This window comes from Marmota monax, unplaced genomic scaffold (assembly GCF_021218885.2).
Source record: "Marmota monax isolate L192 unplaced genomic scaffold, Marmota_monax_Labrador192_F-V1.1 WCK01_AAM20220418_F8-fsc00007, whole genome shotgun sequence".
Taxonomy (NCBI): Eukaryota; Metazoa; Chordata; class Mammalia; order Rodentia; family Sciuridae; genus Marmota; species Marmota monax.
In genome coordinates, this window is record NW_026692781.1 from 31284190 (window position 1) to 31300181 (window position 15992).

The window sequence follows — 15992 nt, forward strand, 5'->3', positions numbered from 1 at the left end:
ATGTATTTATTTGCTTTCTTATTGAATTTGATGATAAATGAGTACTAAAGATCATGAAAATATTTTCTTTCTAGAAAATATTCAAGCATATGAGGATATCTACATATTAGTGAAGTAATTAAGCCTGATATCAGCTTTAGGTGCCCATCAAATGAATGATCTGAATGTGTTGCTCTGAGTAAAAAAAAATAAAAAAAAAAGTTACAATTCTTTTCTATCCAAAGACTAACAATTCATTTATATTATCTGTAACATTAGTTTTTATTATAGCTGAGAAATTATTATGTCACTCATAAATGTCTGAGTCCACTCAAAACCGCCTCACCATTTGGAAAATCCATGGTGGGTTTCGTGGGGGCATAGTAGACCATTTTTTCCATTTAACAATGCTGCTGGTAAAACCAGCTGCCCAGTCTTGCTGTTAGTGACTATAGTACACATAGCAAAAACAATCTGCCTGCTGACCTCCTGCTCAAGTTCAAACTATGTCATTCTGTCAATACCATCTACCTTGATTAGGTTGGGCTTTATACACAACAGGTTATGATCCCAGAGGGATGAAAAGCTTTCCCAAATTAAAAGCAGAATTTTAAAAGGAAATACTCATACATTCCTATGCAGTTTCCATTTGATATCCTCAAGGCTGGCCCAGGAACTCAAGCTCATGTTGATTGAAAGTGAATGTTTCTTTCTGGGTGTAGCCATCTTGCAAATTTAATGGAAGGAGGAAAATATTAAAATGTGTTCCATGCTTCAATTAGACATTTTATAACTTGGCACTTCAAAGGTGGCAATGCCAAAGAAAAATCATTAATCCATAAAAAGAGACAAAATGGACTTTGCAGAAGACAGACCTGCAGGAGTCCAGTGCTTTGGCCAAGACACCCTCTCACCAAGTATCTTTGGTCTTGCCTCATTATGAGTCTTCTCTCATACTTCATGCTATTTGGATAAAAATATATACTGTATTTGCTTCTAAAATCTAAAGTAATACAACCATGCTTTCAATTTTATCTTTAGCCAAAGGAGCTGTATACATAACCAGACAATAAAATGTTGGCTAGGCATGAAATGCCTATTCATGCACATGGATGATAGATGAAAGAACACACATACACACACAGAACCGCAAAAACAGTCAAAAGATGCATCCTTCCAATTTGCATTTTGCAGTAGTTTGCAACAGACTTGCTCAAAAGGACCACAGCCTTTCATAAACCCAGTCCAGAGATAACTGTAGACACACAAATGCTATAGCCTAAGCACTTCAACTCACAAGAGTAAAGTGATAGGGCAATGTTTGGAGCATTCATGGCTCTCCCAAACCTCTGAACTCATTTTCAAGTGATGTGAACTGTCACTGACAGAATGCATAAATTAGCTAAGAGCCAAAGAAGCAAGAGATTTCACCACTCTTTGACCCCCCCTCATACCTAATATGTCAGTACCAAACCTCAAACTAGCCCACTCTGTTTTCTTCCCTGTTCCAAGTCCAGCAGTTCCATCATTGCTGAAAATTATTACCTATAATCACATTTTGGGGTCCATCCCTAGTTCGTGTTAACTTCAGCAAGGACCCAAACTACCTCACAAATACTTTAATCTCATATTGACTGCTTTTAAGTTGTCCACCTGCTTTTAGTCTTCTTTGCAACCTCAAATTTTATTTATTTATTATTTTTTTTAATTAGTTGCTCAAGCAACACCAAATTTTAGAAAACGTGGTTTGCTTCTGTATCCTCAACAAGTGGTTATTCCTTGACTCCTAAGGCCTGGTTCCTCTCTCTACTACTGAAATGAAACTATACTGTAAAATTTGCCAAAGACTTCTCCCAACCAATCATCAGATCTTATGGAGCAGTTTCAAGCTTCTCCTTTATGGATGTTCCACACATGAAGTGTCCTTCTGGAAACTCTACTTATGTCTTCTCTACTCTCACCACTATTCCTCCATTCCACCTCCACCTGCCCCAGCTCTTCTGGCATTTCTTTTGTCTCTCTTCTTGGTGTTGTTGGTTGGTGATAGTTCTCCCCCTTCCATCTCCTAATTCTTTAAATTCTGGGCTCTGTGAAAATTCTTCTAATTTCTTACTCTACCCCTGACAACTCTTCTCAGTACTAAACTCCTATTTTCAAGGACTGTTATAAATCTTCAGAAGAAGTCTGCTAACATTTTAAAGTCAAAATAAATCATTCCAAAACAATCACTGTAACCTTATTCCAACCAATCTTTCAATGTCCTTCTTAATTCTCTTAATACTACACCCTTATTCTCAGTCACAAACCTTGGCATTATCTCGACTTCCTTCTTTACCCACTCATACACTTTCTGTGAATTTTATTCCCACAATGTTTCTTGACTCACAACTCTACTCCATTGCCACCAACCTAGCTTAAAACTTCCCCACTTTTCAGCTGGATACTTATGGCAGCCTTCGAAATGATCTTCTATCCTCTTACTCTCGTAAGAAAAAGGGGAAAAACCTTCCCAAGATCTAATTTTGGTTATTGAATCACAGAATATTCCTACATAAGACCTTCAAGAGTCTCAAGTGCCTAAAGATCAAAGTTCTTAGCATGACCCTGTTCCCATCACCATCTTTAAGTTTTATGATCATAAACTACCAACTATTCACACATTTTTGATGCAACATTTTCTCGTGAATCTCCTTAGCTAAAATGCTCTTCTTCTCCATCTTTGCCTATTGAATTTCATTTAATTTTCAAGATCTAACACCCCAACCTAATACTCTAGTTAGTTGTTTACATATGTTCAGCCATGATCTTTTTCATCTTTTCATCTTCACAGAGAGAAGCTTGCTGCCTCACATTTAGTAGGGTGGCTAACTCCAGCCTACTGTGTTCTTGAAGACTTATCACATTCATTCTGGAATCCTAGAAGTATTCCCCAACCCAAACTCACCATAAACCCCCATTGTGGTATTTGCTTACACTATCTTGTGTTGTTTAACATACATTATATTTTATATAACTATTTGGTTATATTTTGTCATATTAAATCAGATTAGATCTCAGAAGCTAAGCACCTTTACTTTTTCATTACTCATACACAGAGGTTTGATTGATAGTTTTCAAAGTGAGGCTCCCAAGCCAGTAGCATCAGTATCACCTTGGACCTTATTGGAAATAAAATTTGGGATGGTGGGGGGTCCTAACTCAGAACTAACTGAATCAGAAACTCTGGGGTGGGCCTGTAAATCTGTGTTTTAACAGCCCTCCAGGTGATGTGATAATATTTCATGACCGAAGGATAATTTATCTAATTTATGTGTTCTGAAATGCATACAAGTTTTGAAGAGGTAAAGAATAATTAAGAACCACAGATGGCAAAGAACCTTTCAAATAAACATATGAGTAAACTGTTTACCTTTTATCATTTAATGTTATATTGTCATATATTCTTCTAAAACATTAAAAATACGAGCAAATGATCTGTTATCAATATCTCAAATCTAACTTGCACATTTTGAAGGGATTAGAGAAATTGTGACATAATATAAAAGTTCAAAACAAGATAAACAATAGATTAGGCACGCATAAATAGTTTTTCAATTTATCTAACAACAAAAAACAAGGGAATAGTAATCACAGAATTCAAGATAAGGTTAAGTCCAGGGACAAGTAGATGAAGAGGTAAGGAGGAACATAAACATAGACCCAAGCCATTAGTACTATTCTGGGTCCTGAACTAGGTAGTAGATTCATAGTAGGTTCACAGATGGTCATTACACTACTGAAATTAATTAGTTCATTAATTAATTCAGGTCATGCATTGATCAAATGGTGAAATATTTCAATATCAAAGAAATATTAACATAATTATATGCACTCTAATATGCTTAAAATTTTTAAAGAGATAAATAAGAATTAAGACATGTCACAATTGTATCCCTAATATTTTTCTTAACCACTGATTATGATGAATGTTAACTGTACCTGTGTACGGTTGAATGCCACTCTTGCAAAGACAGCTTGGGATACACTGGCCCTCTTCAGCTCATCTCTAACTTGCTGGTAGATATCTGGAGAGACTTCCACAGAAGAGTTGGTTGGCTCTGGCTTAACTGCTCTAGGAATTGGTGGATGGTTCAGGAACTGCTGGTTGATGGCTTGAGGATGCTGGTGAGCCAGGAGCCGACTAACGGCAATCTGTTGGTTTATCAGATGGGCCATGGCAATTTGTTGCCTGACAAGTTGTGGACTGAGCTGTGGGGAAAGAAGACCAGGGCTCATGATGGGCTGTAACGCGGGCACTTGATTTCGGATTGGAGTACTGTGGTGGATTTGGCTATGAGGAGACTGTTCGTTGGTTTTCCCCAGGGATGCCAGCTGGTTCATATTTGGTAAATGCATTGGACGCTGGCCCAGAACACAATAGTCTGAAAGGTTTTCTCGTTCCACTCTTTCCACTGTTAAGAGATAAAAGTGATAATTTGTATTACTTTCATTGTTAAATTTATTGTCAATATAAAGAGTTCTGAACTATTACATTTTTGGTAAATTCATGATACAAACTTTTTTCAAACAAAGCTGGAAGCCCCCAGAATAAAAGTGCTATTTTTTCTGGGAAAAAGTTACAATAGCTGATTTTTTTTCATAGAAGATATGAAAGTAAAAACTTTCAACTTTCTTGAAGCTTTAAAAGTAAGCATTTCATTGAGTATCAAAGACAGAAGCCACACCATTTCAAATTCTAAATTCGCTCATATTCCCACGCTCTATCATCTCCCCTCACTCACAATCATGAGTAATATAAAAGAACTAGTTATTCTTATCTTTTGTAATTCATCATCAGTGTAATTCATGTATAGCACATGGTCCCCAGGAAACAACCAGAACAATAACTCCCTTCTCAATTAACTGCTACCTTGTAATAAAAATCTCATATAAATACTATTATACCACTACGGATATTTTCATAGAAAATGTCTACTGTATAATATACCCATTTACCTCATTTGCTATTGCTTTTATAGGAATGTTTAAGAAATGAATTTTTCAGTGATTGTGATACTCATTGAGATAAAAAAGAAATTTCATAAAATTCATAATAGCACCTTGAATTGTCATTGAATAAGGTTAACCCAATACCATGCCAAGAGAAATAAGCCAAATTCAGAAATTCAAGGGTTGAATGTTTTCTCTCATATGCAGAAGCTAAAGTAAAATAACAAAAAGGGAGAGGGAAGCTAGGATAACATAAAGAACCAATCAAATATAAATTAATAGACAAGGAAAAGGAAATCTAGTAGAATAGAGGAATAAGATTGGGAGAGGGGAAGGAGGATGGGAGGATAAACAGGGAAGGAAAATGGGGGAGTCATGAACTTAAATCAATTTCCATGATTATATGAGTTTGTAAGGATGAACCCAACTATCATGTGTAACTATAAAGCTCTAACAAAAATAAATAAATAAAGGGCCTTACAGTAAAAAATAAATAAATAAGTATCTCCTCATTTTCCTGGTTATCTATTAAATGTTATCATACTTTATTAAAGATTTAAAGATTAATCTTGAAAGAGAGAAGAAAAATTATGTATCATAGATGTACAAATATAAGGCAATTTTACTTATTCCCCAAAGTTTAGGAAAACAGGGGTCACCTCCTAATCAAATCCTTATCTAAGCACTATATTACTATTTTATTATCTAATATAAAGTTTTGTTTGGAGAAAATATGTTGAGTTATAACAACTCCATTATCATTGGTTTTAAGAGCTTATAGGTATAATCTATCCATATCTGTTTTTGAGAGTAAATTTCAATAGTAATTATTTCTTACAATTCCAAATGTTCGATATGATTATACAAAAGTCTATTAAAGATAACATTAAGAGGCAATGTTTGGGGTGGTTACATGCTAGGGATCAAAAGGATTCACCTGCAGGACAAGCTTTTTAAAAAGTTTATATCCCATCTGATTCAAATGTATGATATGTCAAGATCATTGTACTGTCATGTGTAACTAATTAAAACAAATTTTAAAAAGTAAAAAAAATATAATAACTGTCTCTCTATTACACAAATGACATTTGCAGTTTGGCACAGAATTTCTAGTGAAAGAATAGTAGTATTTTTACCAAAAAAAAAAAAAAATATATATATATATATATACTGAGGTTCAAAAAATTAGGGTAGAAATTATGTGCACTGCAAAAATGGATGAGATGGCTCAAAACAAGAGATTTAGCAATGACAAATCACTGGTGCCAAATCACAAGTGAAGAATTTGAATAAAATCAATCAATCAATAAAATCAATAAATGGAAAAAATTAGTATTTTTAAATTAGTATCTTATATAACATGATTTTAAAATATGTATAGGGAAGTAAATTAATATGTTAAAAATTTAGGTAGAAAAAACTTATATGTTTAAAATTTCTCATTGAAGAAAGAGGTAAATACCCATATCTTGGAATTATAATATATTATATTTATACAGTATTTTTTTACTCCTTTAAAAAAATGATTTGGGGGGTAACTTTTCAATGAACTCCCAAATAAGTCAAAAGTTTACCTCACATTCTTTTAAGGGTTCAATTTCTAACTTAATCTTTTCAATTTAATTCATTTAGTTTACATATCACCTTTCCTTCATAAAGTTCAAGGTAAACAAATTGTTTTAATTTTCTCCTCCAAAAGCATACATTTCCCAATCATTGTATTAATTAAACTTTAAAGTACATAGTCTTAAAACCAAACCCAGCAAATGGTTAGGAGCCTTCAGATAAGGTAATCTAATACAGTCTCATTGAAAGGAATTACTATTATAATTTCCTTATTGAAAGAAGATGTAAAGAAACCATCAACTACTTCCAGAGTAAAGTCATACTTTATAGACAGAAACACCTGGCTTCAGGTAAACACTTGATTCATTTGTGTTTGTTTGCTTGTTTTTTAATTCAAAGATAAATTTAATATTAAATTGTTATGTCTTCATAACATAGTTTAATAGCTACTTAAAAAGCATAAACTGCCCTCTTTTATAGAATGCATTATTTTCAAAAATTTTATTACATTTTAAGGAGTTTAATTTCTTGAGATATATCTAAAATAACATCACAACAAAAACCTCCATTCATACATCTAGTCATAATTGTGCATGCAATTAAATGTAAATGTTAGAGTTCCATAAAACCTATATGAATGGGTACAATAAGATTCAGAATAATAATATATTAAGCTTATGAGTAAGAATTACTCCTATCCTTATAAGTTCCTGGATTCTTTTAACTTAATATAGTTAAGAACTGTGAATGTGGAAGTATCCTTAGAGACAGGTAGTAACACCATTAAGTATTAACTACTTCATAAACCTAAATGAAGAAGTAAGCATGCAGGTGCTACCCGCTACCCATCCAGGTAGGTTACAGCCAGAGAACTGCCTACAGAGGAACTGGGGGAGTGAAAGAAAACCTGACCAGTGCAAGGCACCAACTGCTTCCTTAAGCTTGACCAGCTTTGCTTTTCTTGTACTGTCATTACTTCCAATTTTTTATAAAAATTTTGAATTTAAACATGATCTCTCTTAATTTTTATGTTTGGGCAACTAAGTTCACTTTCAAAATACAGCCCAAACCAAACATTTCTGATTGTTAAATCCAGTTCATGAGCTATCAGTTTTTAAAATTCCACCTAACAGACTAACAACACACCTTATGATTTTCAGTCCCTGACAACTCTACCAATCAAAGTCAGGTCTTTTTACTTCTAAAATATATAGGAGGAAGAAAAAAACAAAAATCATCATCCCGACGTTAAGAATGCCTAAGAATCAAATGCTCATCAACAGGCTGCTCTGCACCTCCGCTGACCAAGCCAGCATATGATTTCAGTAATGGGTTGCACAGATTTTGCCTAATCTGAGAAACCTTCTCATTTACTTCTAGCTGGCACTCTTATAAAAATAACATCAGAACAATATTTTTAGCCTCTTAAGTTACAGCAGGTGAAATACAAGTGCTCTTAAAAAATAAAAATAAAAAGGAAGAAAGAAAGCATCAGAATGTGCCAGATTCCCCATCCCCCACTGAAAATGAAGTGAGAACATCACTACTTCTTTTCCTCTTTTCTTTCTTCCCTTCCTCCATTCCTGCTTTTCTTTCTTCTTCCTCTCTTTCCCCACTCTCTTTTTCTGTCTCCTTTCCGCTTTCCCTTCCTTCTCTCTAAATAATTAGAAAGTCATCACCAGGGCTGGAGCACAGAACTGACTGCAGCACCTGGTTTTCTTTCTCCTTTTTCACTGTCATGGAAAACCCCATGTTAAGTCTGTCTGAAACCAAACCAAGAGCAACCTGGCTCTGAGGCCCACTGAGTCCCTGCAATGTCCAGCCATAGATCAGAAGCGGTAAAAAACAGTGAAGGATAAAAATCTCTGTTCCCTTTCACAAGGGGAAGCACCCCAAATAAAGTCAACAGGCTGAAAGAAACGTGAAAAACACAACCGCTTCCAGGGCTTTTAAATCTGAGCTGCGTTTTCATTCACAGTGAGCTTGATTCAGCTGTGGCCAACTCCTGCAGGAGACTGTTGGAGCACAAAGTGCTGGAAAGTCCCCAGACAGGACACAGCTTGGGGAACTGTCCAGGAAAGGGGGCCCCCCCAAATGCTTCTAGGCCTAGTAGCTGCAAGGCTTTTTGTAGTGACTTCCAACCTCTGAGAAAGGCTCCCAGCCCAGCAGCCTTGTAGGCAAATGGTTAGATCTGGAGACTGTTCAGCCTTCTGCAAAACTCAGAGTTCCAAAAGACACTTCCAGATTGCTTTAAGCTGTCTGTGACTTCGTGAAAACTAAAGAGAATGGGCCACCATTCTGTAACCCCCCCCCCCCCCGCGCGCACCACACACCAAGGACTGTGCCATTTAACTTCAAAGTAGGTGGGGCCTTTGTAGCTGGTTATTAGATTGAGGGGTAGGGGGGCTCCTAAACCCCCACCTAGTTCTAAGTTAGAACTTGATGTTCCAACCAAGAGTACCCAAGCACCATTGGCTATTCAGATACACATGATTCATGGCCATTCACAGAAAGTTACACACCTCCTCAGGGATTTATCTGCATTACAATTAAAAAAAAAGACATTTGATCCAAAAATCTTTTTTTTTTAATTTCAAGCAATGTTACTATCCAGGAAATTAAACCAACTATTTATTTTAAATATCGCAAATCCCGATACATAGTTACATATTTTAAGTTATTGCAAAAACATTTTCAACACACACACACACACACACACACACAGTATTATATGCCAATATTCTAAATATTCTGGCACTTAACTCATTTTATTGCAAATTCTTTATTGCAGTTCTGGGTAAATATCTTTTCAGCTGTCGGGAAAGATATATGGCTACAAACAGAGACTTCATGGCTAAACTGCCAGGGTTTGAATCCCAGCACTATAATTTGGGAGATGTGAAGCCTTGGCAGGTTACTTAACTTTCCTGTGCCTTAGTCTCTTCATATACAAAGTGTGGGTCAATAATTGTTACACCATAAAGGAAAGTTACACAGATTAAATGAGTTAATGTATGTCAATACTTAGAACACACAACACACACAGTTCAGGTCTTTGCTACGTCACAGAGGCTCAAAGTGTGATCCTTCGGTATGAGTAACATCTGGAAGGCAAGTAGAAATACTAATTCATGGGGTACAAATCCAAATCTCTTAGGGTTCTTATGTGTGCTAAGATTCCAAGTTATTCGTAGGTACACTAGAGTTTGAGAATCAATGAGGTATATTGCCTTTGCTTTTATATTGTCCTTTCAGATTATTCCAGATGCTTTTAACTGTGAAATGACTTTTATGTGTGCTAAAGTTTGAGACTCATTACACTGTATTATCTTTGCTTTAATGTTGCTGTCTTTTGAGATTATACCAGACACCATTGATACATTCCATTTTTCTAAATATACTAAAGATTTAATCTTACTGAATTTTAACTATGTTAAAAATGTAGCTAAGCATATTTTAAAATTTCTCTATAACTTCAGAAGAAGTACTGATTGGACCTGGTGTTAAATGGCTATTCAACACCAAATCCTACTTTCAGAGGTGTGGGATCTGAGACAGTATGAGCTTCCCTGGGTAGTAAACCTTCCTAAGGCAGGTTTCCTACCAAGAGTGCCAAATGCAAACCTGTTGTCTTTCTTACCTCAGTACCTAATACACCTCTTTAAAATTGCACTCTTGGTAGGAAACGTGCCTTTCAAACTCCTTGCCTTAGGAAAAATCTTAACTCAGAATTCTAAGGGAAAAGTTTAGATGATCTATAGTATTTTGCGAAAAATCTTTGTTAAAATGATATTATAAATTTCAGAAATATTTGTGTAATTATGATTAACAGATAAAGCATCACATTCCAAAAATTTTTATTAGGACATTCTGGCCAATGTCTACTTTCTTTCAAAATATCATCTAAAGAACTGCAAACTTTTCTCTTGGTTCAAGTAACTAGGCCATGTTATATCACTTTTGAAAATAAATCCCTACACTTTCTCTCATTATCAAAATGGAATCCTAGTCCCCATGATATAGGCAAGAATATGTCGCGGGGCTGGGGATGTGGCTCGGGCGGTGGCGCACTTGCCTGGCATGCGTGCTGCCCGGGTTCGATCCTCAGCACCACATACAAACAAAGATGTTGTGTCTGCCGAAAACTAAAGGATAAATATTTAAAAATTCTCTCTCTCTCTCTCTCTCTCTCTCTCTCTCTCTCTCTCTCTCTCAAAAAAAAAAAAAGAATATGTTGCTATTCATTTTCTCCAAATAAAGCTTAGAAGTTCATACTCGGACCTTTGAAATAGGAGGTAGAATAGATGAGAGCTGAAATGACATATCTCACAACTTTTTTGAAATTAAATTTATAGAAATACATAGTTTTCAGTTTCAAAATTTAATATGAATTAAAAATTTTAAAAAATGAGGATGTTTTAAATGAATGTATACTACATTTATATCAATCCAAAGAGAGACAGAAAGCATTTGTTGTACTTGTAAAGGCAAATGTGTAATGGCTTGCTTTTGATTTTCCAGAGAATGTGGAGGCATTAAAAATGTCCTAACTGTATATGTACACACACACAATTTTTCCTCTTCAATTTAATGCTTCCCTCAGCTAAATTTCATTATTTTTATAACATCTATTTACTATCAACGCTATGCAAAGTAGACATAATAAAATTTCAATGTTCGAAATATACTCGAGTGACTTAAGTGCCTCAAAGTATGGTTTCTGAGGAGAATTTATGAGCAAAAGGAACAGAATCTAATTGGCACAAATGCATGTCAATCGCAGCAAGACAGCACAGGATAGGTGGAAAGAAGAGCAAACAGAGCTTTCTGCCATCTGGATTCTAATTGGGTGATTCTGGGGATTACCTGTAAATTGGTTTTATAGTCACCTTCTAGGTTACTTATCTAATATCATATTAAAGAGAATTACTGCTAATGTTTTCAAAACAATTCTTCCTCAGAACATATGCTTCTTGATTCTTAAGCAAGAGTTTAAGACTTTTCCTAAGACATCTCTCTGAGAAACAACTCATTACAACAAATACAACACTAGCTAGTGTGCTGGTAATAAAAGTAGTAGCTGTAGTAGTGTTAATGGTCTTGCAAGTTTATCAAATAATGCTAAAAAGATAGCTAATGTTTCCAAAACTATGATCCTAGTGTTTTGATGCAAACCTTAACACAGTTGCTTTTGTGAAATAGCGCCTGGAATTTATTCATAGTTATAATGTGTGGAAAGTAATGAATTGGGTAAAAGGCATGAGAAATTTACAGAATCTCTGGCCTATGGATTTTTCTTTAAGCCATTAAGACGCTTATGCAAATGTAAACAGATTAGCATGAATGAGTGCTAATGGATTCCTTAATAAGATAACACTCTAGTATTCCCCAGAACCTCTCTTAGAAACCCTGGCTAAAAGAATATAGCCAACCCCCCCCCCCCCCCCCCCCCGCCAAAAAAAAAAAAAAAAACAAAGTCATCTGCAAGTGGTTACTGAGGTAAGACAGGCAACAGGTTTGCATGTGGCACTCTTGGTAGGAAACCTGCCAATCAAATCAGCAATTTTGAATTGGTACCCAAACCTTTGAGCATAAAAACAGACAATCTTGAGCATATGATTGCCTGTATTTCCAAATCTTTACCCCTTGTTCCCTGCTCTTCCCCTACATGCCCCAACACCTTGGAGACCAATTTTAAAGAAAATTATACTGTCCAATACCAGAGAAGTTAAAAAATCGGTCAAATGTAGATAAATATTTATGGGTATTTAAAATAAAAAAAGATGTGGAACCGATGTGAATCTGCAATACGTATACGGGGTAAAAATGGGAGTTCATAACCTGCTTGAATCAAATGTATGAAATATGATATGTCAAGAGCTTTGTAATGTTTTAAACAACTAATAATAAAAAAAGAAAGAAAAATAAAATAAAATGAATAGGGCTGCTAGCTCTAGCCTTATAAATAGAATAAACAAATCACATGGCCAGTGAAAACTAGTTTGGGGGGATTGTTTGTTTGTTTGTTTTGTCTTTTTCTACATAATTCAAAGTCAAGTTCTCAGGGACTGAATGTTTCACAACTATTTATTAATGGATCTCCTTTAGGGAAAAAAAGCTTTCTTTAAATGCAGGAATTTTCGTATCTATAAACCTAGTACACCTCTTTCAAACTGCACTGGCATTTTGGGTATCACCAAGCCCTACCATTTACATAAGAGTTGAGGTAGGGAACTTAACCTTTCTATATATTGTTGTTATTTAATTCCTACAACAACTATATAATCCAGCTGTTAACATCCCCACCTAATTGAAGAAGTAGAAGTTCAGAAAAACTGGTGTCACAAACCTTAAAGGTAAAGACAGAATTAAAAGAAAAAATTTAAACTTGTGTCTTTAAGGCACTAAAGCCTTTCTCCCACTGCTTAAGCTAAACTTACCAAGTTGGGGCACAAGGCCATTAATGGTTTTAGGTCAGGACCAAATGACTTCCTTTCAGACCAATTCTGCTTTCTGTTCGCATGTGTGCACGCACACAAGTATGTGATATGTACATGCATGTGTGACATGATAAATGGATGAGTTATCTGAATGGTAAGAGCTCAAACTGAGGTACACACACACATACACACACACACACAAAATTTAAGTTACTTATCTAAGTAACTCACTTGTGAATCATTCAGATGTGACATAGAGTGAGAAGGCTGGTCAATTCTAAAACATGGTGAAACCACTGTTTTCTCAATAACTGAATCATCTAATCACAAATAAGATTATTCACATTTTTGTTTAATTCATGTGAAAAATATTTATTAATCAACTAATATATGCCAAGAGTGATGGCGGCCCCAAAAGATACAGTACTGGGTAATATCAGCTTTAAAAAAAACCCTCCATCTATATTTTTGTTTCAGATAAGTTAACTATTTGGTACATGCTTCTGAGCCTATACTATCTGCCTATGATTTAAAGTAAATTTCTATTTGATAATAAAATACCTATCTTGTCAGTTTTCTAGCAATCCATTCTACTCATCTACAATACAAATATACACTAATTGTTTTTATTTTCACATATTCCCCCCACACACATTTTTTTTCCATCAGTCAAGAAAGCTTTGTCCCACAATGAGTGTCAGCAGCACAAAATCCCAACCAACTGATGAAATACACAAATCACACAACCAAGAGCTTTAGCAAGTGCTTTACAAAGTAAAGACTGTTTCTATAAGTAAAGAGTGTTTCTTTGAAACAAGTAGCCAACAATAAATAAACTATGGTAAACACACTCGTAGAAGATGGCAATAGCTTGAGAATCTCAGGCAATCCCAACAAACTCACATATGATTGAACTATATTAAAGTGACAACCTACAAGTCTGACCCATAAAAATGGCAATTCTGTATGATTCAACCTAGTGTTTATTTTGACTCCTATCTCTGAGCTGGGCTACCTATTAACACTAAACAAACTTATTGTTCCACCCTCCAAAGTCTTTCAAATTATTCTTATTATTAATTTTTTTAAATGTAAATATAACACTAATTTCCCTGGTAAAATATAACAACATATCATCTTTGTATATTAATTATACCCAGTTACTATAAATACTTGTGATTTATTCTCTTCTAGTCAATAACTATTAGGTAAGAAATCAATTAATCATATGAAAACCATTTTCTGTTAATACAAATATGGACAGACATGATTGCAGAAGCCAGATCTAACATGCTGTATTTTTCAAATATAAATCTACACCATTAAAACAAATGACTGAAAAATCCTATTACCAGAAGAGTTCACTAAATATAATTAAAGAAAATATTTAGGAGTCTAAAAGAGCTGAAGGGTAAAAGGCGTAAGGGACATAAGTCTCTCAGGACTACCAAATCTAAAGATCTTCTTTTCCCTAAATTTGTTAAAGAGAATCTGTCTCTGGGTTGAGAACTTGCCTGCAAAGTCTCTGCCTAGAGCGAGATATTCAGAGCCAACTTGTTAACTCCTAATAAAACAGCCCCAAAGTGAGGTATATCAGCCAGCACTGTGATATACCATATGACTGGTTTTCTTAGGTGTATTTTCCCCTTATTATCAACTTCCTTTTTCCATCATATTAAACTCTACACAAACATATATAGCCACTGTAAAGCAACTGGAACCGGGACACCTCTGTTTCTTTGGCAATGAAAACTCATAGGGTCCATTATGTTCCATGGAAAAAGTGAGCATTGTTCACCTTTATCCTGCTGCAATCTCCACCTTCTGCATGCAACAGTATCGTCCCTTCTGGTTGCAAATAATATTTGATCACAGTCTGATAGCCTTGATCATTTCAAGTATTCCTTTAACTGTATTACATCTAATGAAATCTTTATTTTTTTCTCTTAATTTTAATCTGAAGCTATGATTCCTAAGGTGTATTTAGTACATGACTTTTTAAAAAGTCATGTTGCAGAAACTTAACATTATCGTTAAAAAGTGTTCTGCTGTTACTACTTGGCACTCTATGCATATTAATTCTTTAATTCAACCTATTGAGCAAAGTTAATCAGGACAATCAACCTATGATTCATTCTTTTCCATAGATCAATCTCTCTAATTTTATAGGACTTAAAGATTTTAGGTCATTATTTTTAGAAAACAAACAAACAAATAGTATATTAGCTGGAAAAACCCTCAAAGGGATGTACCTAATTTGTACTTAATAAGGCATTACTGTCCCTTTAGGTGGAATTGACTAATATTAAATCTTAGCCCAATAACTAATTAATAGAAAAGGAAAAATGATTCTGATTTACAATTTGCTAAGGACAGCTGCCAAAATCAAACAAGCAAAGATTTACTTTTTTCTTTTTTCTCTCAATCGAGAAATCAGATAACAAATAAGATTAAATACAATATAAGGTATACAAAAACACACTCAAATAATTCCATCTACTTAAATTCCATTCTATTCATATTTAATAAATATCTACAATATTCAAGGCCCCAGGTTCACAAGGAACTTGGAGGGAATAAAATGAATGCACCCTCAATCCCATGTTCTTTCAAGGAGCTTCTGGCCCAGAAGGAGGATAAGCCAAGAATAAAAATTACTACAGTAAATGGAGCTTAGAAAGGTTACAGCTTGAAAGGCCCAATTAGAACTCAGTCTGATTTTGTTCTACAAATGATTCAAGAGTCAAGGCCATTTCCCTGGGGGTTAGGACTCCAAGGTCAGATAAATTCTTGCAAAGGGCAAAATGAAGGCCTGTATCAGTTGGGGAAATAGCTAAACAACTGTCTCAATGAGGCAATGTGATCTCAGTGCTTACCCTTTGGGTAAGAGCTTCAAGTACCTTAAGGAGCTTAAACCACCTCCCAGCTTTTAACTCTGCAAATCAACTGAAGAATAAAAGATAACAATTTTTATGCAATAGACCAAGAAACCAAGAGATGTCTCTGATTTATCTTCCT

The 15992-nt window shown here is 34.9% G+C and overlaps 1 protein-coding gene across 2 annotated transcripts in view; it reads right to left on the reverse strand.

Annotated features, from left to right (window-relative positions):
* The window catches only part of Satb2 (SATB homeobox 2), a 175270-nt gene that overhangs the window by 68881 nt on the left and 90397 nt on the right, over positions 1 to 15992 (reverse strand). For both annotated transcript variants that reach the window (XM_058580352.1, XM_046447569.2), the window contains exon 7: positions 3958 to 4430. In XM_058580352.1, coding sequence (XP_058436335.1) covers positions 3958 to 4430 — 473 coding nt within the window. The remainder of the gene's footprint in view (positions 1 to 3957; positions 4431 to 15992) is intronic.